General features: G+C 31.9%; 1 protein-coding gene across 3 annotated transcripts in view; it reads right to left on the bottom strand.

The window, feature by feature from the left end:
- Positions 1 to 24811, bottom strand: part of Pde8 (Phosphodiesterase 8) — a 204151-nt gene that overhangs the window by 52867 nt on the left and 126473 nt on the right. For all 3 annotated transcript variants that reach the window (XM_026635012.2, XM_026635003.2, XM_064217669.1), the window contains 3 exons: positions 23659 to 23747; positions 3294 to 3359; positions 2565 to 2770 (listed from right to left, as the gene is read on the bottom strand). In XM_026635012.2, the coding sequence (XP_026490797.2) occupies positions 2565 to 2770; positions 3294 to 3359; positions 23659 to 23747 (361 nt within the window). The remainder of the gene's footprint in view (positions 1 to 2564; positions 2771 to 3293; positions 3360 to 23658; positions 23748 to 24811) is intronic.

The following is a 24811-nucleotide window of genomic DNA, read 5'->3' on the forward strand; positions in this document are numbered from 1 at the left end:
TCAAAATATATACGACACAGGATATAACATATTAGATTAATTATTGGCACATGCTTAAGTTGTTAATATAATTTGAGTGGAGCATTTGCCCATCTGCGTTTCCCGGGCAAATTAAAAAAAAAAAAACTCAGATGCAAGCTAATTGCAAACCATACCTACTTTCTTACGTTATTACTCCTTGCTATTTTTATTGGCGTCAAATATGGTTAATTCGGATTAATATGTAAATACGTATAATTATCCCTTATCTGGTATAGTCCAGTTTACTCGTACTTTGCGTTAAGTTCGTTTTGTATACAAAGTATCATTTATAATGATACTTATAAAAGTAATCGAAATGTTTATCCATTAACTTTTATTGATCGTCAATATTTTTATTATTAATATATTTTTTGATGTGGTGATAAATTTAATTATTCAATAAAACAACCGAAAGAGTCGAGGTGGTCTAGTCTTTAGACATGAATTTTACCTGAAATTGAGAATTTAATCTTGGCAAAAATCACTGAATTTTCACATGCCTTATTTGTTTTTATAAAACATCCCGTACTCGACCATGGAGGGAATCTGTATTTTTAGGATGAAAATCTGCCACACGTGTAAGGGACCAATGGGACCTTTCCTGGCTGTTACTTAAGGAGATTACGAATGCACCGCTTATAAATTATCCCAGTGGTCGTGAACGTTAAAATTGTTAAAAGCTATAAGATAGATAGATATATAAGAAGATAGATATAGAAACATTTATTAGAAAAACATAACATGCAACAAAAACTTTTATAATATACTTGTTTCCGCCACCGACTGAACAAGCGTATGAGAGGGAGTAGGGGGGGGGCGTGTCGGTCAGTGCCTGGCACACGTTGTGTTAGATACATTTTTCGCGATAAAGTAACCTACGTGCTATTCCAGACTATTTATTCAGATCCGTTATGTCCTTTTGACGTGATTAATTAAACGTACATCTATACAAACTTTCGCATATATAATAGGTACTAGCGACACGCCCCGACTTCGCACGGGTGCAATTCTGATACTAAATATACTAAAGAATGTCTTTATATACACCGTTTTGTCATTAGATAATACAAACCGCTATGACCCTGCATTTTAAAACTGTAATATCATCGAAAATAATAATTTTAATTACATGCTTTAAAGGGCCATATTGATCTATATTAAATGCTTGTATTTATATAGATCAATATGACCTCAAAAATAAACTTCCCACTTCAATTAAATCAATGAATTGCATTAATCAAATCAAATCAATGAATTCTATATTAAAAGCGAGTGAAACTTCATTGCGCAGCTATAGCTGCATTATATAGCAATATTATATATTAAAATCTTTTCCGAAAAGCGATGTGTCTTCTTGCATTTTATTAGGCATTGTAAAGACTCCTCTTTTCAGTAAATACTCTTTAGTAAGATTACTTAGACGAAAGATATAATAATGATTCAGTATGAAAAATAATTATATCATCTAGATCATTTAAACTTTAATTTAGCATTATTTTTATGATAGGTACATAAATAAATCTAGATCATAGTCATACATTTGATCGATGTATAAAATAATATGTGTATGATAAATCACATTCCGTTAGTCTGTTAGTTCATTAATCTGTATGAATAATAACGGCGAATTATCCTCAGCTGCGATCATTTATTAGTCAGCCTTCAAGTTTCATTTAAATGTATTTCAATGCGTGTATATCATAAGATATATTCATATTTAATGATTTATTTTTAACATACGTTAAGCTATATGCTTTAGATTAGGTTCTCGAGTTGGTATTGTGTATTGTCTGTTCCAAGTACAAAGAAAACAAAGAGAACTGAATTATATTCGGCATCGAAGTGACGCGTCCATTGGTCGAGAGAGATAATATATAGTATTAATTATGACTTCCGATTTGAACGTTGACGAAGTTGTTACTATAATTTTAAAAATAAAATCAAAATTCATATAAGTAGTTTAGTTGAATAGTATTGTATTATAAATAAAGATATATCAATCAAGAACTTTTTGTAGTGTATAGTATAGCTGAGTTATTAGTCATTTGAATGGATCTAAGGTTTTTTTTAAATTCTTTTTTCGAATAGGTCATAGACTATATGACTTTCAACAGTTGTTTTACAAACTAAATTGGAATAATTGATATTTCTTTGTTAAGATTTTATTGTTGACTCAGCTAGTAAGTGTGAAAATTACATACTAACCTTAATTTGTTTGTTGTTGTATTGTTGTTCTGATAAATTTGTTTTTTTTTGTATATCAATTTGTATTTTTATTATGTTCATAAATACTTGAATATATTATATAAATAAAATGAAAAACGCGCATGCATTTCGTATTTTAATTTGCTCTCATTTTCCCTTGACATACACACCTACGTTACTCACGCCGTATGTGGAGTACGAGTAGTAGAACACACAAGATAACTAAAACGCAAGGTGATGCTCTTCATTTGAATTGTATGCAGAAAAATTTCCTTTGGAATAAATTTAATTATAGAAGCAGTTTATTTTGTGTATTATTATATTTTGTTACATCTTACCTTGCTAGTAATGTTGGATCCATTAATTGTGGCTGTCGCGCATCAATAACAACTACGTGAGGTATTCGTGCGTCCGCGTCGCGTCGGAACGCGTCCAAAGCCTCTCTCGGCCCGCGCACCGCGCGTGATTCGCCGCCCGCACGTGCGGCCGCGTTGCAGGCGGCGGCGCAGACGCGCGACGCACGCTCCGGGAACACGCATAGTAGCTGTATAAAAATGATTTGTTAGGTTATTTTAGGCCAGCTCGATTTTTGGCATTACAATTTAATAAATTTATCAAAATCAAACATTTAAAATTGAAATAATTTTATTTGTGACACACACTGCTTCGGAAAAATATGTATTTTAAAAAAAGAAAAATAAAGGACATTCTATATATATATTATAATAATAAGAAATGTGCGCAGCAGACAGCAGTATGGACACAAAAAGGAAGGTCACTTATCTTATGTTGAAAAATGGGGAAGTATACAATGACCCCTAAAGTTTAATAACACTGGTTTTCATAGACCGCTTTAGAGGGTACCATACGAACAACAGTGACAGCTACTAAGAAGTGCTTAATTAAAGCAACGTCAAACGAAAAAATATTTCATACCATGACATGAAGAATTTTTTATATTATTTTTTTATTTTTATATTCCTGCTAACTATATTAACAGAACGAATTTTTGCATTGTCATAAGGAATTTAAAAATAATTATTCTATTAAAAAACAAATTATATTACCTCTAATGGTTCTGGTGGGGCGTAGAAAAGGGCGGCGGGGATGTGCGAAGGCGGCGGCGACCTGTTCTGCAAAGAGAAGCCTCTGTGTAATATACATTGACACTAATTACTACTCTAAGACGGTTATACTTATTACATTATGCAATTCTGAAATGTGTAAAGTTGAATAATTATGTACATTACGTCTTTAATAAAAGAGTGATGAACATGAGCGTAGAGGGAGGGAGAGGAAGAGGACGACCTAAGAAGACATGGATGGAGTGTGTGAGAAGGGAAATGAGAGAGATGGTTGTGAACGATCAGCTGACGAATAATAGAGGAGAAGGGAAGAAAAAGACATGCTATGGCGAATGTATGGGGACACGAGCAGAGAAAAGAGAGATACACCCAACTCGAGAACAAAATTGAGAACGGAGTAAAGAAAAAATATTGGTATAAAATTATTATAAGTATAAAAAGTTGTTTTATCTCTAATAGAAAGACGGAGATCCCTTTCAGACCACCGGGTTAAATTATAAATCTATATTATCTTGCAGTTTTTTTTTCATATAAATATTGTCACATAATCAATCAAACCCAGTCCGTAATGAATCAGTTTTTTCTGTTTCTTTTTATAAAAATACATCAATTCGTACTTATAATTATAATTTTTAAAAACATGTGTTTTCGCGACAAGATTTTATATCATAATAAAAAAAAAATACATAATTTAATAAAATGATGCGTTTAATTTACTTCAAAGTTTTTTTACATTTTAGAACATTTTTTTTTGTTTTCGTTGAACATTTTTCTAAGTCTGTTCATTTCAGTTAATGGATCATCGCTGTTCAGTCGTTTGCTTGTTAATTTATTAAAATTAATTTCTTCAATAACCTTCCATAACCAACCACTTGACCGTATTAATCAACATAGGGTGAGAACTTAAGAACTTTGAGCTTAAATAGATCGACGGTATTAGCATTTTGTGTAAGATCATTATACTATAATTTGAAACATTCTACGTAAAGCAGTTCCCTGGCTGTATATTACCAATCATTGTGGAGTCTGAATAAAGTAAGTACAATCTTAGTTATACCAGACTTTAGGACAAGATATCATGAATATCAATATCAGAATTTTGTGTCTGTACTGTTTCCCGTTGAGCAGTTCCCTCATTCCTAAAGAAAGACGACCCCATTTGCACTAGTTACATCATGACGGCACGAGTTATTTCAATTGAATTTTCAATTTGAAATTTTTGTGCTGTTAAATATGGACAAGCATAAGTTCTACCATAACGTAGCAGCTGCACTCAAGGCTCCTGAATAGAGAATTTTCGTGTCTATACTGTTAAGCATTGAGCATTTCCTTCGGCTATGGCCAATTCTGGATGTAGAACCAGATATGCTGATAAGGATAAGAGGAATTAGTTCTAATTAAATTAACAAAAAAAGCTTTTAAAAACCCTGTATGTCGCAGAATTTGTATTGTTCAAATATTTTATTTGATATTCCACTGATGTTTTAGGATCAAGCTAAAGGGTAGGGAATGGGTAGGTTTATGCAAATTCATTTACGTAGGTACGACTAAGTCCATTATTTTTATGCCGACAAACAGCAATACTTTGCAAAATTGTCCCGTTTTGAATTGTGAGCGAGCAAATGTAATTATAAGCATAAAGGATACCAAATCTCAGATCCCATGAACGGCAGCGCATTTATGGTATAAGCAATGGTATGATTTCTAACAACACCACTGTCTTTGGGCTGGCAACCGTACAAAACTGTGAATCAAAAGTCATGAAAATATTTAATTTACCATTATATTACGACTTTACCTATATATATTGTGATTATTATTATTATTAATTGAACGATAACACAGACACAGGTCTTCTTCTTTCGAATGATTAATTGAAATGTCAGAAAGAAAAAAAAACTATGTGTCAGTAAGCCGTCAATAAATAATTGTTACATACACTCTATTTTTAAGCTTCCACATTAAACAATTTCATAACCATAATTAACAAATATTTCTCAAAGGAGTTCTCTATAAAAAAATATTGATTGAATATTTTTACATTTCATTATTAATAATGAATTCTCGACAAGATTGTATTAACATTAATAAAAAATTCCATTTTAATTTATTATCGTCTTCAGTTTATAAAGTCGTCAGTCCTCAAGTGGGAAGATGTGTCAGTCAAAAGACGACCTAAAGTAATTTACTAAGTCTTTAAAGCTAGCCTTGAAGTCTAGGATTACAGAGGGATAATAAGGTAGTAATATAATACCGCACAGCTGACCGCAGTTCCGGGGTATCATTTCGGGTTACCGCAATGCCCCATTACGAAGACGAGAGCACTTTTGCGTACGTTTTGATTATTTCTTCCGAGATCTGCGCGGTTTCTAAATCGCTTCGACATTGAAAGTGTAAAGCTTTTGTTCTATATTTCGGAATATTAAATTTTGTCACGTTATTACAGATTACTTTTGCTTTATTTAATATTCTCCTTATCCTATTAAGTTATTTGATTATATTTGTTTCTAGTTTTCGTTACAAAATTAATTCAGGTTACAAGAATAAATCTTATTTTTTACGCGTATTTTCCCCCAGCTTCGCCGATTGTAAATCGATAATCATTAATTTTTCATTCGATTTATATCTCGAATGTGGTTTTATTTTTCAATTTGCAAAAAGAACACTTTTAATAATGGAATAAGAATAGGAAGCTATTGTTATTGTAAATTCAAGATTATATTTTAAGCGTATGTAAATTGGAAGAAGACGTTCCATAACAACTAAGTGTGGAAACCGATGTTTTTCTTTCTGGTGGTAGCAAAGGCAAAGGCGCTTCGAAAAGCGTATCAACATTTATTGTAAAAATAATCAATAACAATGAATTATGTTTTAAAAATAAAGATTATTTTTACTAAGAAAGCGTGTTAGCAATTAAAAATAATATTGAAATATTTGGAAACGATTCGTTATTTTTAGATCAAGGCATAGCGTGTTTAAATATGATAACCGGTATTTAATTTATGTATCAAAATATTTTTTTAATAGCTAACGTCTACGTTTTTTTAATTAACGATTCAATGATTGACATTGAGACGCATATAAATCTGTAATTTAATTAACTAACTATTTTAAGAGTTGCGAAGTTTATTTGAATACTTTGTTTTGAAAGTGCTTAAGGTCTAGAATTGTATAATCATTATTTTGGCATTTTGAACAATAATTTCAGTGAAATTTAACAAATTTTTAATTTAATTTTATAATGAGACTATATTTCAAAAGCTTCTTCTCACTATGAATAAAATGATTTTAAAAGCCCATCAGGTACTTTTTGACATAAAATCATAAAACAAAATTTTTATACGGTCATAAATATCTAAATAGAGTTTAGATATTTATGACCAGATATTTTTATTATATGTAAGATTATATATGAATATAATATTATCTATAAGTATATGCAGGATATCAAATACGCGTTGGACCAAAAATAAGTTAAGCAATTGCTTTTTTTCTATAAAGTTTTATTTCTGTAAATATAATATTGTTATATGACGAATTAAAAGTGCTAGTAAAATCCGACTTGAATAATTTATACTTTGTTTTTGAGTATCAGACCAGATTTTGCAAGTTGCAAGAGATGTCCGTGTCTCGCAAAGTACGTAACGACGTTGTTCCTGCGCTTTGTCTCTCTAGGATCGTATCGGATTAACGTCTATGTGAAAGTGAGAGCCGAGATGGCCTAGTGTAACCACTAGATGATGAAGCGGTCTAACGAACGCGTGCATCTTAATCGATGATTTCGGGTTTAAACTCAGGTAAGCACCACTGAATTTTCATGTGCTTAATTTGTGGTTATAATTCATCTCGTGCTCGGCGGCAGGAAACATGTGTATTACCCGCATTGGAGCAGCGTGATGGAATATGCTCGAAACCTTCTCCTCAAAGGGAGAGGAGGCCTTAGCCCAGCAGTGGGAAATTTACAGGCTTCTAATGTAATGTAATGTATGAAAATGATGGAATAGAGAGTACGCTTATGTTTACGTACTCAATTGTGAACTAGAATACTTGTATACTACGGTCAGCCGTAGTATTGGTGAAGTTGTTCACAGGCATATATTCCTTTTGTAGCATATTGATCACCTGATGATAAGTCATCACCCCTGCCCATATACATTTGTACTGTAAGAAATATTAATCATTCCCTCATCAAAATCAAAATCAAAATATACTTTATTTAAGTAGTCTTTTGAATCGTCATTTAACCTATATTAAGCAAAGCTATCACTGGTTCGAAATGTAGATTCTATCGAGAAGAACCGGCAAGAAACTCAGTAGTTACTCTTTTTCAATATCTAAGAATACAGTCATGTTAGTTAAATACAATTATATATGTATGTTATATATCCTGCGTGGAAGTCAATAAGCATCATATTACCTATGCGCGACTAATCTTGGGAACTAAGATGTTATGTCGTCAAAGACGCATGTTCCTGCAGTTACAGTGGCTGATGATTGGCATTAGAATATATGACTAGACTAGTACCTACCAAGACGGGTAGTCATAAATATCATAAATCACCAAGTAAATTTTATTACTGTAGGTACTCCTATAGGTTGCATTTAAATTTGTTTAAACTATGGTTTCAATGTTGTTATTGTTGTATTATTAAGGTATATTTTAGATATATGACAAAAGAACCAATTATACAATAAAGATTACGCACAATATAAAGTTTTAGTGATATTTTCAACTTACATACATATTTCTGAAACAAAGTATGTTTATTTTTTTTAAATTCAGATCTATGGAAAATGAATCCAGAATTCGAATACAGATTTAATATTACGAATGAAGATAAACGATGAAAAACAAAATTTTTATTAATATGGATTTCCACCAGACACATTCACTTTAAGTGAACAATTTTCTCAGTTCATAATTCGTGGAGGTACTTCGGTCTAATGGCTTTCATTGTTCGCATTGTAAATATAAACGGAAGGGTGTCGGAATAAAAGCATTTATTTTATCCTTTGATACGGCTTCTCGATTGGTATCCTTGTAAAGTACTGAAGTAAAATACATTTTATGTCGTAGTTCGTTTATACATACAACGTTTACCAAATAATTGTAAACTTTAAGGAAAAATATTTATGAATAAATATGTAGGCGCGTCGTGGTATCGGGGCGTCACGGTAGCATGCGAAAGCAATCCCGTAGCGCACGCCGATGAGACGGAGAGGGTACCGCTGGTTATTTAGTGGGGTTTCCGGTGTACCGCCAACATCTTGGGCACCGGCGAGACCCACATATCCCCCCCCACTTCGCGAAAAGCTTAACGCGTTTTTCCAGCGAAAAAAAAGATGTGTCGTGGTACACCTGGTTGGACCGAAGTATTTATGTGAAGTAAGAAGTAAGTAATCGCTATATATTATGTATTAAATGACAGACACAATGAGATAAGTTAACAACGTTTTAGAATAATGAAATGTCAAGAAATAAATTTTAATTTTAAATCACGTGTGAATCAAAACAATAAAAATAAATAAGATTAAATAAAATCGTATATAAAGGAAAGAGACAGAGAGAAAGAGAACTTTACTTGGTGGTAGGGCTTTGTGTAAGCCCATCTGGGTAGGTACCACCCACTCATCAGATATTCTACCGCCAAATTACATTACTCAGTATTGTTGTGTTCCGGTTTGAAGGGTGAGTGAGCTAGGGTAACTACAGGTACAAGGGACATAACATCTTAGTTCCCAAGATTGGCGGCGGCATTGGTGATGTAAGGAATGGTTAATATTTCTTACAGCGCCATTGTCTATGGGCGGTGGTGACCACTTACCATCAGGTGGCCTATATCGTCCAACCAACCTATGCTGACTTGACGATTTCTGCCAGTTCATTCTATTGTAAGCGGCGTAACAGAACTTTGTTACGAAAAACCCAATCTACGTATAAATATAATGCAAACAGATGATTGATTATGAACGCTTAAAGGATTAACCTCCAGTTCTAAAACGATAGCTAAAGCCAGACTTAATAGGCAAAATTCTGAGCGCTCATTGGTCGCCTATTGCGTAAACAGCTGCCACCGACCAATTACAATTCGGATTAAAGTAAAATTAGTTAATTTGACATTGGTCAACGTTATGGAAAATAAAGGATACATATATGAAACTTTGAGGATACCTTTGATTCGTAATGTCTGTCGCACTAAATTTTCACATATGCAATATAGAAGATTTAATAGGTTATGAAATCCTTAGAGACATTTTAGTTACGATTCCTTGATAGCGTCACAATGGATTCAAACATCGATCAAAATAAACTTGACACAATGACAAACAATATACGGGTATAAACTTGAAAAAGTAAAGATTAACTTCTAACATCGGGTTTCGTCTTCGTATAGTCAATAAATCCTGCCCTGTCTCAGGATAAAGTATGTTTTGACGACTGTATACTATTCTATAACAAAATCCCGCTGGTATTGTTCTATATTTAACAATATATTTATTTAAAACTTATATAAAGTATTATATCTTGGCCTATTGAAAAAATTTAAACTCATGTCAAAATATAATTGATAAATGAAGCATATTACTCAATTCAAGTTTAATATTATAGATAAAAAAGCGTGGATTAAGTACCTATTTATTGATTTCTAGGCAGAATATATAAAAATTTAATTGTATTTTACTGACTCAGTAATTAAAATGTTAGAAAAGTGTGACTTCTGAGTTTTTTGCCGGTTCCTCTCGATAGAATTTACTCTTCGAACCCGTGGTATCTTTATTTTTAATTCAAGACTGTAACATGACGATTTAAAAGCTTTTATGAGCCTTCTTGAATAAAGAATTTGATTTTATATGATTTTGATATATTATATTGGCATATTATTCTGTACTAAACGTACTTACTAGCATTATATTAGAGAATAGTATTCGTTGATTTTCATACAGGATATATAAATCAAATAGTATTTAATACATTTATGTGTTTGGTTGTTGAGATAGAGTAACTGGTCTATTTATAATGTCACCCCACTCCTAGTACCAAACTTAGCTTTAAGTTGAATTGCATGTGTGCACACCCCACACACAGGTATATTAGTAATTCCTTAAAATGGGTTATTGCTGTCCTTTTTTTATTAATACGTTATTATGTAGTTAGCATGGTTTGATTTTACTTATAAATCTGTCTGTATAAGTTACTAACATATCAAGGTGTACAACGAACCGGTAATAATTTAATTCATTGCTGGTTTATATGACAATAATAGCGAGGGCGTATTGCGTTACAATACTACGCAATTAAGTTACTAAATTGATATTTATTCTATTTCCACAGAGTTTTGTATCCGTTTCTTTTTTTTCGTGTAGTTGTATCTTATCTGTAATCGATGCCCGCCAAAGGTTTATTTCATTAATGTTTACAGGAACAGCTGTTAAATTATGTTTAAACCAAATTAATTTTGTTTTTGTTTTATTAAAAATGTGTTTATTAACAAAAAAATCATTTATAAGTTTGGTATATCCCGTGGTTACCCACTACCCTAGATATTGGCGTGGCGGCCTAAAATAATTCAATATTCGACGCTCTAATTGATCGTGAAATGTATTTAATGGATTACGGTTGTACGATATTTTAGAGATTGTATTTCTTAAATATTTTAATTATAGTAGTCAATGTCACACATCGCTCGAAATTAAGATTGAGAATTACTTCGTTTTAAAATTAAATGAGTTTAATTTTAAAGATTAATTAGTACTTATTATAGATATGAAATTTTAACGACGTAAAATATTTTAACGTTTTCTGTGAAGCCATTATAAGCGCTAATTTACGGCAAAATGCGGTAAATTTTCTTAGAACTTTTAAAAGCTACCTTAAGCATCTTTAAAAGCCTTGCAATCTCCGGTAGTAACGTTTAACAAAGGTTTAATGATCGTTTCTTTGGTCTTGTGTTACCGCCGAGTTCTTAATAAGCGCCTCGTAGTTGTTGCAGAGACGGTGTCAGGATAATTGTGCACGTGCAGTGTAATAATACCCCAGGTGATATATGTAGACGATCTGCTCGCTACGAGCATCGGTGGACACTCGCGGTGGATCCACGTTTGTCCCCTGATACAAGCTGCTGGCACGTGGAAAGTGTAATACTTATAATACCTACCTAATTCTTTTTTGTTTATTTATTTTTATTTTAAAAAATAAAAATTAAATCGTGACCTTTATTATAAAGTCGTGGCATGTTTGAAATCAAAAATATACGGTTACATATTTTATAAAATTGATATCAGAATAAACTTTATAGGTCATCGTATTAGACATACATTAAACATTATGATCAATGGCGTTATATATTTTTCATTGGCTGTCCTTGGCCTATTTTGCGAGGTGTTATAGACATAATTTTGAAATTACCCGTTGGAGCGTGAACCATAGCAAGATTACTTGAAAGAAATTCCCTAAGTATTGCCACCTGTTTCAATAAATTTTGACACTATAAGCCCGCCCTACTTGGCCCGTCGGGAAATCTACCACTGAGCATACATCCGACAATATAAAAATTGCTTAAAACGTTTTTTAAGGGAATATTATCGTTGTTTTTATATTAAACATGGCCTATTCATTAATTGTACCGTATTGGTTTGAGTTTATGGTTACTAATCCACTGCATGGAGTCATTAGTTTAAAATCATGAAGCGTATAAACGTTCTCAATAAACAGTCAATTTAAAGCTTACGGAATTATTCAAATCGGTCTTGTAATTCGTAAGATTAGCGCGTTCAGCCATAGACTACCCAGGTTTATAATATAGATACAGATTAAATAATACTTTGTACAGCTTATTGTATGCCGCCGGGTATTCATAATACAAATCGTATCAGTCAAATGTTTCAAAACTGATTATAATATTGTCTTAATATATTTAATATTTTTTTGTATACCGTGTGTAGTCTATAATTTGATTAGATTTCTTTCTTTTTCTATTTCTCTTGTATAATTAAATATTTTATACATAAATAAATTATTTATCTATGTAATATTTTTTTATAAAAACCAATTATATTATTTGATATTTATAAATGATAAAATATTAGACTATTATTATAAAGATCGTCGTATATCAAAACTACGCTTCTAGTGTTGCCATTTTATTTAAAAAAAAATTGAAATAAATTATTTCAATAAAAGTGTATATTACGTAGCATCATGGACTCATATATATGTGTTGAAGAATTATTTATTTGGGAAAAATATACTGCCAGTTTTCTTACAATTTCGTCTCGAATTTTTTAGAATTTTGTACAAAATAGTATTATGAGATCTTTGTAATGTCAATTTAAGTAAAGTATCAGTCCTAATACATAGGAATTTTGAAGCTTTTTCCACGCTGTTTAAATTCAAGCTGTATATGTTACAGCCAAAGTAATAAATCCGAATATTATATATTATCCAGCCATTATTTATAATGTCTACTCCATTTAGATAAAGTGATAATTGACACAGAATTAATCACATTAACTAGTAATTTCATACAAAATCTTCGAATACTTGGATAATATAATAAAACAAGTAGGTATCGGTAAATATTATGAAATTATATTTCAATTTGCCTTAAGCATACCTAACTATAAGTGTAGCAATATTATACTGTTATTTGAAAAGTAAATAATAATTATAATGTTTATTTTAAGAATTAAAATAACATTGTCATAGATAATAATTATACGTGAATTAAAATTGTTATTAAGTTAATTAGACCGTACTTTGGCTAAGGTGGACTCGCTATAATGAATAATATCCGGGTAAAGTGATTAATTTATTACATTGTCCAGTGAATTTTGTTATTATATATAACGACCAGTCATTATGTATAATGGCAATTTAATCACTATGACTGTAACATATACACATTTGTTAGTGTAGTTTATTTGTTATTTCAAACTACCAACACAGCCTACATATTTTCTTCAACGCTGAGCACGAGATGAATTACAAACACAAATTAAAAACTGGTGTTGCCCTGAATTAACATTAAAATGATAAATGTAATCTATAAGTTAGGTCCACGAAGCCATTTTGGTCGATAAATATAATTTATAAAAATGAAATATGTATTAAGTCATTACCATTTAAAAATATTCAGTTAAAATTTTGCTCACATTTTTGGTTATAGTGAAAACAGTTGAAAATACTTTTTTTTTTTTTAATTCAACTCTTTGACGGTCATAAATAGTGTAATATTACCTATTTATTCTAATAAACATAATATTTATTCAATTTGAAATAAAAAATAGGAAAACTTATGAAACATACATACAACATATGAAATTTTTCTAAGAATATTTATATCACAATAGGCGAAAACAACCTTCGTAATATGTAATAAGGAAGTACCATCGGAATTTCTTTTTTATTTCATACCGATGGGACGAAGAAAATTTACCTTTACATTGAATATTCATTGTAATTCAGTACACGTGATTCAAGAGCGGGATGTTTCAGGTAAATACAGTTCAAAGCTAAAAATGATGTATTGTATGTATATAACATTATAATTTAAAGGGTTGTGTTTAATGAGAAATATAAAAGAATAAAATTATCTGTAAAGAAAAAGTACGAAATTCCCCAAAAACTGGTTAATTAATTATATTTACAGAACATCTAAGGCTGATGTCATATTTAAATATTATTTTTATAACGATAAAAAACTTTCAGCTTTGGATCAATATTGATAGTCGCACGTCACCCAACTTTAAATATATATTTTTTAAACCAGTTGCCGTGGCGCCGTTGGAAGAGATTTCTACGGAAAAAAATTGACAGATATTTGTTTTGATTATTATCATAGTATAGTTAAATGAACTACACAATATTCTTCAGAATAATTTGTTAAATATGGACATAAAGAAAATTTTGGCTATAAAAGGGATGACTGAAAGACAATTGCATGTGGCGGAGATGAGAATGCTGAGAGGAATGTGTGGTGTTATGCGAATGGATAGAGTAAGGAATGAGTACATAAGAGGAAGTTTGAAAGTGGCACCGGTAACCGAGAAGCTATCCGGAAACCGGCTGTCTTGGTATGGGCATGTTATGCGGAGGAATGAGGACCATGTTGTGAGAAAGGTTTTGAAAATGGATGTGGATGGATATAGAGGTAGGGGAAGACCCAAGAAACGATGGATGGATTGTGTGAAAGACGATATGGTTAGAAAGAATGTTACTAGTGAGATGACGTCCGACAGAGAAGTATGGAAGAAGAAGACATGCTGCGCCGACCCCAAGTAGAGTTGGGATAAGGGCAGGAGGATGATGATGGACATAAAGAAAAATATATTAAATACAATACTAGATAATAATTATTAGATATATGAATATACTGATTATTATAATACTAATAGTTACTGTAGATGAAAAATGATATCGCACACCGAGAGGGTCATGTAAAGGACTCTAAAGTTTTTAATAGAAATCTGAAATTTTGCTAACTTTAAACGCGCGGTGAAGTGACACCATTTTGTTCCAGCTATCTTGTATAAAGTAACGTCGTACTCAAATTAGTCGCCGGAAATGTACTCTCATAAATGTTTGCTTCAAAGTGGTATAATACCTTTTTAGATTTTTTGCCGACCTTAGTATTTTTGGACGAATACGAATTACGTTACTTTGTTTCATTATTATTTATCTCGGCTAATGTTAACGTAATGAATGATGTCTTATGACGTGTGGTCGCCGTTTTGCTGAAAATGTTTATGTCGACAGCGCGTCGCCGCCGCATTGTTGTAATATCACTGAAGTTAGTTGTAGTTTTGGGGAGAGCATAATTAGAAAACAACAATATTAACACTCGTCCGATGCCATGAGTGAGCTAGCTATCAATGGCGGGCGGATAGCAACTGTGGTATTAAATAATAATAAATTAAATATAGCCGTCCCAGATTTAATATACAATTATCAAAAGTAAACTAATACAGGGTGTTTATAATAATACATTTGCTAAATGTCTTAAACGTAGGAATAAAAAATAGAGAAGACGATTTGCCTTAGCGTTCGTTTGTGTTATTAAACAGTTTAAATGAACCACATTATAAAGCTATTATATTCTAGAATATTTCAAGAACGAAATTAATCTATTCAATTTAGGAATGTTTTTGACGTAGCTATTTAATTTGTTCGTCTAAAATCTAGTATTAAATTTATTAAGTTGTACGAGAATATAAATTACATCTTAATTCGGATTATTTTATTTACGAATATAATGTTAATTTATTTTTTATACGCAAAAATTGCAAATTCAAAGCCAACGCTGATGGACTTCCATTCTGAGTCGATCAGAAAGATCTTTAATGGGTTCAAAAAATAATAAAAATCAAATCCAATACACATGGAACTTGTCACTTTACTTGGCTCTCAGTCCTACGCTTTCCAAAAATACTTTTTTATTCCAATGTCAGATCAGTCATAGCAAAGGTTTTTATGATTATTGAAATTCCACGCGTGTCATAATTTTTATTCAAGACTATTATGGTGTGTTCACTGTAAAACATAGTATTATACGCAATAATTAACAAAAAAATCGTGGCATTTAAGACGCATTTTTATATTCATTTTATAAATTTTATTAACTGCCTCATTGGTCTTGCGTTAAAAAAGTAAGTAATTTATAATGGTCCCATAAGCTGAGCATGAGCTGAGAGCATGAGCTAGCAAAAAGTTATTTGTTTCGATAAAAATACACACGCAGCCAGGGCCGGATCTACCATATGGCTTTTTGGGCTACAGCCCAGGGCCCCGTGGATTCAAGGGGCCCCCAGCTAAGTCAAGTCAAAGTCAAAAATAGACGGTAATGCGAAAGAATCCATAACTTTATTAAATTAAACAGATCGTATGGTTTGCAGCCCTGAGAGTCCTGCAATTAATCAAACCCATTCAATTAATTTAATTCAAGTCTACGTTCAGATATGTCTTAGGTGGGCCCCAAAGTAGTATTAGCCCAGGGCCCCCAAACTTACTGTCCGGCCCTGCATCAGATCGAAGTTGGGATCGTATAATCCGCCTTTCCTTGGAATGCACGTAAAGCCATTAGTCCTGTGTCTTAACTTTCTCCGGCCATGTTGGATTACCCGTACCCTCAAATAATTATCGAAGATGTTATTTTAGTATCACTTATACAATACAAAGAATTTATGTTTGGCATTAGAATAATAGGCGAGTGTGTAGAACAGACTTTAAAAAGCAAAGGCTGAAAGTACCGGGCAAAATATTGGAAATTAAGTAATCATTTATAAAGTATAGTATATAATAATCATTCATAAAGTAAGTAGAATGTTGTGTCATAGCATTAATTTCATGAATTACGCATATCGATAATATATGTACCCTTTATGCAAATCCAAGATTTGAGTATTCAATCGATTATAACGAAATCCGATAAGACGTTAATGTGATTGAATATTTAACATTTATAACCTTATTAATAATAATATAATAATAGTTAAATAACCCATTTCCTTTATAATTTATGGTCTCTAGCATTTGAAGTACAAATAAAGAGAAAAACCGATATTTGACTCAAGAGAAACCATAGTAACATCACATACATGGAGTTTCTTTAAATATAAATTCGACTCAGATACTTGTGTTTGCACAAATACTTGTGCACTAAAAATGTGCACGGCATTGGCAGTTGCCTATTTTCGAACTCGATCAGAAGAACACAATCACTTCGGGTGATGAGTACTCTCATTGCAGCAGAACTTCACGCTTCATTAATTTGAAAGTATATATGTTAAACAATTTGAGCCAAGTCACTTTAATTTATTTTTGTATATTATTATCCGTTGCGACCGGTGTGCCACCATCATTTCTGGAAGAATACATTTGACGTACAACGTTAATTGATCGTCAATACAAGGCAATATTAACGAAGGTGTCAACAACAGTTGCTGTGATATGTTATTGTTTGCACGTATACTGTTTTAACTCAATCGGATAACTTAGGAATAAATACGAAAAAAGCATTTCATATAATATGACTACTGGTGAATCTTATCAGACGACTCGGAGCTCAAATCAGGGCAAGTACCATTAAATTAATTGTGCTTAATTTGTGTTTATAATTCATCCCGTGCACAGCGGCGAAAGAAAATATGGTGATGATGATGATGCCTGCTCGTGTCGGATGACATTTTAAACGAGTAACCAACTCGCATAGGAGCAACCTGTCGGAGTAAGCTTTAATGTTCTTTTTTTTTCTTCTCCTCAAAAAAGAGAAGAGACTTGCCCAACAGTGAGTAAATTACAGGATGTGTATACATACGTATACCAGTTGTCATGGCGATTGGTTTAATGCTATAGTATGGTGAATAAAATCTGATGTGCTGCGACTTACAACAAAGTGGATCGTATAAAAACCTTCTTCATGAAAAGTACATATTAATACCAACTTTCATGGTTATCAGTCAAACGGTAATCCATTTTAGGTATAAGTTATATGATAAATTGATAGATATATAATGAAAACTTTTCGAGAAACGTCTATTCTAAACCCGGATCACATATCATTCATTTCTCGTTGATTAGCTCGAGTATATCCGCTCGAGGCACTTTCATAGCGTAGAAAGGAAAAGATATTAAACCAAATATGATCAGATCAATATTGATTTTGCTTGACCTAATAAAGTACTTTTTGTACGTCAGCCATTTGTATTATTTAATATAGAGATCGGAATCCTTTGTTAATATTTCTTTTATTTATTGTGTCATTCTGGTATTTTTATGTGAAAATTCTCGTTTTTATTCGTTTTGATGAACGGACATCAGAAATATATTGGATATTATTTAAGTTATCAATTTTATTTTAATTTAGTTGGTGGTAGTGCTTTGTACAGGAATGGTTCGGTACCATCTACTCCTATTTTACGATCAAACAGCAGTACTCAGTATTGTTGTGTTCTGGTTTGAAGGATAAGTGAGCCAGTGTAAGTACAGGTACAAGGCAATAGTTAATATTTCTTATAGCGTCATTGTCTATAGGCTATGGTGACCACTTACCATCAGGTGGTCCATATGCTCGTCCTATCTACTCTATTCTATCCATAATCTACCAACAAATAAGCAATATTTGTATCGTGATCCCAAAATTTGTAACGTATTGGCGATTCAAGGAAAAGTTAATATATCTTACGGCGCTAATGTCAAAGAGCGGTGGTGGCCACTTAGCATCGAGGGGCCATTCCACAAAGTGAGCTGTATAAAAGAAAATCGACTGTGCCGTTTAAAGTATTGAAAAGATTGAATTATCATTCGAATATGTGACTATTTTCAAATAACAACAGCCTGTTAGCGATGTCTTGGATAATTATCACATTCCGTTGTAAACAATTTTAATCTTTATATCTTAGGAATAAATACCTTTATCGCATACGATACACGTGAAACAAGTCGAGTACTTGTACGTACTCGACATTACAATGCAAATGCTATCAGATAAGATCTCTATCTGGCCGTGTAGAATATTATTTCAATTTGGGTTACCTCAGGAATGTACTAATGGGTTCAGTTCGTGACAGTTGATTGGATACACAATATTCAATGCACATTTCGGTTTTTGTACAAGCTCTAGCCGCGTATGCGTTTAGACATTAAGTTCCATAAGATAAAATGATGTTCGTAAATATAATAACAATTATGAATAAAAAAGTTACTGTATATATCACGACCGCGTGGAATGCTGGCAAGAATGCAGCAGCATTTTCCCGTTGAAACGTAATTCCGATCCTCTGGACAAAAAACGACCCAGCCCTCTTGTCACCAGTAGAGGCAATGAAGCGAGGTGTTATATTTTTAATTATTTTGCAATATTATTAAAGGTATCAACAGCAAATTTGACAATAATATAATTTGGAGAAATTGCTTAAATAAAATGAACTATGACATCTATATATATCTCATAAAGAAGTTAAATTGAAGAAAAAAAAAAACATTTTTAGTTAGTTATATTTAAAAAATGTAAAAGTATAATAATTATCATAATCCATTAAAGCAATTTATATGTATTTTGAATAATGATATAGTTTTCAAAATTTCAAATTGAATTCAAATGAAAGCAATTTGTTTCCACAGATTAATGAAGTTAGGATTCATAATTAAAAATAATATTATCTGTATAGACGCGTTCGCCCTAATTTTGTTATACGATTGATTTAATCCAGTGACTGCACTTTTTATTTAGTGATGTTTTATCAATCCTTTTATAAATGAATGGTCGTATATTGTAATATACATTGTAATGTAATCGACCATTTTGGTTCGCAATTGACATTTGAAAAATTACATACATATTCTGAATATTTAGACTAATTTAAATAAAAATAAATATTATATAAGCAAACTCTGCTACAAGTAGGCTCAATTAGTTTATATTATTCGTTAACAATAATACCTCTAATCAAATTCCAAGCGCAGTTCATAGCACAAAAGACAAGATCTCAGCTCACAGCGCATTCAAAACGTTAGCTCTCTCGAATACCTTTAGCTTTATGAATACAGACGAAGATTAAAGAGCCATCAGCGAGTAAATACCTATCGAGAGTATATCTACAAATCGATTTCTCTTTTATTAAACAAAATAAACTGTTAGAGAAATATCTCGCTTTGTAAATCAAATACTTACTGAGGAGTTAGAGATTTGATATAGGAACGAATAAATCGTTATAGATAATGAAAAAATCGCAAGCAGAATGAAATTTAGAAGCAAATAAATTACAATTTATCTGACTGCCAGCGAGAATAGAAAAATGGACTAACAGAAATGCCATCGAGTAGCGAACACAGATACACAATGAATTACGACATTATGTATTTCAAACACCTTCTGTTATTGTTAGTGTAACGGTGACTTAAAGTCAAACTTAAAGTTGTGTTTTATCTGTATAAGTTCTCTTCGTATCACATATATCACCGGTTCTCGTAGAGTATTCTTGATGGCATTTCGCATTACTCTGTTCTGTTGTAGTGTTGGGGTTTTACTTATATAATTCGAATCACGTAGGTCTCGCTGCGTGGTACGGCGCCGCCATAATGCCACATTTGATATTTTAATTGACATGTTCCCAAACAATATAATTAGTGGTTAAACTAATTGTGTGTTGAAATGATATGTTTTATTTGTTATTTTGTTTAGTATTTAAATGTAATGATGGTAATACAATTAATTTATATATCTAAAGTCTTTTGAATATATATACGAATATGAGCATACTAGCTGCCTGTCTCAAATACAAACAATGAAATCCCCTCCATTAAAGTAGAAATTTCCAAAAAAAAATTCATAGTAGTTACTGAATTCGGTCGTATTGTCTGTGCGTCGATCCGTCAGTTACGAAAAATGATTTTATAAATATTGATAATATTAATAATTTAAACGAAAGATTTTTGAAAATATGATATTAAAACTGACATCATGTTTATTTATTCGTATGAATTATTCGTACTTATAAATATTTTATTAAGAGATATACAAATCGTACGTACACTTCACAAAAGCAAATATTCGAAATTATAAAAGTATACGCAATAAATAAACGAGTTACTAAATTTTATTTCAGTGTACCAGGACGACATAAGTAGCGAGCTGTTCATGAATGTATTCGAGAACTTCCTGGCGGAGGCTTTGTTCGAAACGTATTGTTCGCCGGGGCCAGATATAAGTATCTGAAGTGCAAAGGCGAAATCACTGATAGAATTGATTCTATGTGGAATAATATGAACTCATAACCATATTCACGTCTTGAAGATACATAAGAATACGAATCTAAAAGTGAAAATTTCTTTCTTACAACTAGATAATGTGTTTCTTTATTTTAACCTAAATTTAGGATTGCGAATTCGTCTTACTTTAATAAATTTACGATGACGTCATATTGTACTCTTTCCAGGTGTAATTTTGTCCAAAAACCTGTCCGTATTTGAGGTTAGACATAGTACCAAATGGACCTTTTATATTTTATTCATTGTCTATTGTGAATAGAACCAAATCAATTCACACTCCTATAAATTCATTCAAATTTTGATACATTTTCATACTAAAAATGACTTAAAACATGAACGTTTAGTATTTTTTTTTTTATTCTTACCTCGTCTTCCTCCTCTACTTCGAATTCCCCAGTTTCTTCTACAATATTAGTTAATAACATACTTGGTCTCATCGATACTCTATGACGAATATTCGACCGTCTCTTTGTATCAAATACTTCTTCTTTCGGATCATCGTTTAAAGTAGCAAATTGTTCATAAAAATTGATAACCCCTGATAACTCACCGTCAATGTTAACAATTTCTTCAGGTTTTTTAACTATTGAATTTCTTTCATCGAGCTTTCTGTATCCTTCGTTTTCATTTGGATTTTCCCTTGTAATATTCACTGAAGCCGTACCATTATACTCGAACTCTAAATCGAAGCCTCTTTCCTCGAATAGACTTTTAAATTTAGCCCAACAGCCTATTTTTTTGTCTTTATCATCGTTTCTTATCCTCACATCATTTTCTTCTTTTATCTTTACCCTTTTAAAATCCATTCTTAATCCTTGAAACAATTAATTACTTCACTATTTTATCTTAGTTATTGTTTAATATCTTTGGGGATCGTTAGGAGCCATCATTAAGAATGATAAATTAAACCAATTAATATTAATCACGGAGCTCAATTGAGATTATTTGATAGGATAAAATAACAGTTCCTATTGATGGGTTTGATTGATAAAGCCACGTCACTATGCATATATATTAATTCACAAGAACCGTTTGCATTGTGAGAAATGACACTTTTGTAATCATCACTCAGTTTTCGCACTAAACCATCTCTTTTGAATTTTCGATAAAAAACACCATATTTTAACGTTTAATCAAGTTACAGAACAACACAAGTATATCACACATCAGAATATAATAATACGTAACTATTTCTGAATACTGATTGTAATAAAACACGATGTTATTTGCGCACGCTACAATTATTCAACAGTTCCGTTGAAACTAAAACAATACTTGTAATAGCTGTCATATCGAATGCATAGATAATAATGATAACAAAAAGTTCTTATCAATCAATGTAAAAATGTTTTTTTGAAATTTAAATTTGATTGGTTCTTTTCATATACTAGATTATTTTGGGAGTGAGAATACGTTTCGAGTATCAAGATGTCGTCTGGTCCACGTGATTTTGTAATCGAATAACCGAATCAAAGATAACGAGACAAGATCTAATAATCGAAATTCAAGGAAAGCATCTGTATTTTAAAGATAATTTTGTAAAACACAAAATATTATAGTCATCAATTAAGGTTAAGGTAATTCGTACGTGTTTGGAAGTTTTGTAATAAATAAATGTTTGTTCGACAAAAAATACACAAATTGCTTAGACACTACTGTGAATTTATTAGAAAAAATGCTTACTATTATAATCAAATTCTCGGTGTAGGTTTTCGTGGAAATTTTATTTTTATTTTGTAAATAATTAATTGCTGATTAGAATATGACAAGATATTGTATGATGTGTCATTTTACTAAATGCCTTGTTGAAATTTAATTCTTTTACCTAGCGAGAATTAATTGCAGATTTGTTATTAAAAAGTCAATAGGATAAAATTGACTAGTCTGATGTATATGGTGAACAATGAGTACCTCCAATAATTGTAAATATATGCATATATTAGTTGACAAATAAAAAACCTTACCGCTAAGAAGTCTTTTGTTAAACCAAGAAACTTTTAATGCAAGACTAATTGTTAAAGTTGATGCATTTTTATCATATTTTATAGGATCTTGTTTAGAACTTAATAACATATTGATGATATTAAATTTGAGTGTGTCCTGCCATGCTATTCTTTATAGTATACAATTACATATATATGTTTTGATATTTTTTTTGAAATCTTGCACATTGCCTGGAGATAAAATGACTTAAAAACATATAACTTAAACGACTGTGAATTAGCTTTAAAGTGGTTGCGGTAAAAGTACCTTTTGAATTCAGCAAAATACAATGGAAGAGAGCGTCTCAATCATCAGTGACTATGGGAATTTGCCAAGCACATCTAATAGTCGACGTAAGCGCCTGAACTACCTTAATCTAGTGGGGGTCAACCAGGAAAAGCATTCCCAAAGATAACTAGATTGCGTGAGATGGCTAGCCATTGTAGTCTGCCAAATTATTTTACAGTGTGTGAAGAACAGGCCGCTTAAACACACTGCACCCATCCCAAAATAAATAGGGAGGACGCTGAGTTTCAACACATAACTCATATATTATGAGTGTATTACAGGTTATAGTGTAGAAACCTAAACTGTACTTACGGCGACGTCGACTAACGGCTCATCTTCAGGCGTGAGAGCCAGAGAAGATCTTCTGCCAGCACGAGCACCTGGCGATCCGCTAGAACTGCCTGCAATTAGAAAAAAACAGTCATAATCATGTAATACAATAATTTGTATACTGTAGAATAGATTTTTAATAAAACTAATTGCAAACTAATTATAAGTCGGAAAGTTACGCCATGTTATCTAACTGTATATTGTAATTGAGGTCAAACTAAATAGTGTCTGTCAACATATTGTGTGTGTACGAACGTTGTTCTTTTGTAAATAATAATTTTCAATCATGTGAGGAGTGATTGTGACCTAAAATTTATTTTTTAGCTTCTGTGACGATTTATCGTTTGTTATCTCTATTTATATGCTGATGGTACCGGCAGAGTAGAATAGATCCAATGTTGACCCGTGGGTCTCTTAGATAATAGTTCTTAATCTATTAAAACCATTGTGTATTGAAGTGTTTTAATCAACCATTTAATCACCCAATCAATCAAATTAAATAATGCCAACTATGATGATGAAGGCGATGATTATATTTTAGTTGTTTTAATTATTAACGGCATCAGGCAGCCTCCTCTAGGCGCTCTGGGCTGGACATGCATTCGGCGCTCTTTTATATGACCAGGGTCGGATTGGGAAGGTCAAAGACCGCCCCTAAAAATCACGTGGTGATATTCTTTTTGTACGAAGCGAGCGTAATTTCAGGGTGATCGAGGACCGACTCTAACAATTTCCTTATGGTGTAGGACGGGAGGCACGAGACTCCAGACATCGGCTTCCCCCCCAAATTTGGCGTCCCATCACGCCCGTCGCTAACGCCGGCACTGAATATAATTTAACAACAAAACCGACAATACGTTTATATCACGCCTTTTAATTCTGTTATTTATTGTAAGTGACCTATTTTTGTATGATCTTTAAAAATATTAATTAAATCGAGTAAAGTAATCTGTTTATATTAAATGCCATTCGAATACTCGTTTTAACATGAGCTATGTAGTGTTAGATAAGCGAGGTCATCAAGTGGCAGTACATTTCAACGTATTAACCAATCGATACTTGTAAAATAGTCATAATCGCACACTATAATGTGACGTAAAATTTTACCATTAAATATGCAAAGAATTTATTCTTC

Source organism: Vanessa tameamea, chromosome 18, assembly GCF_037043105.1.
Source record: "Vanessa tameamea isolate UH-Manoa-2023 chromosome 18, ilVanTame1 primary haplotype, whole genome shotgun sequence".
In the NCBI taxonomy this organism is placed as follows: Eukaryota; Metazoa; Arthropoda; class Insecta; order Lepidoptera; family Nymphalidae; genus Vanessa; species Vanessa tameamea.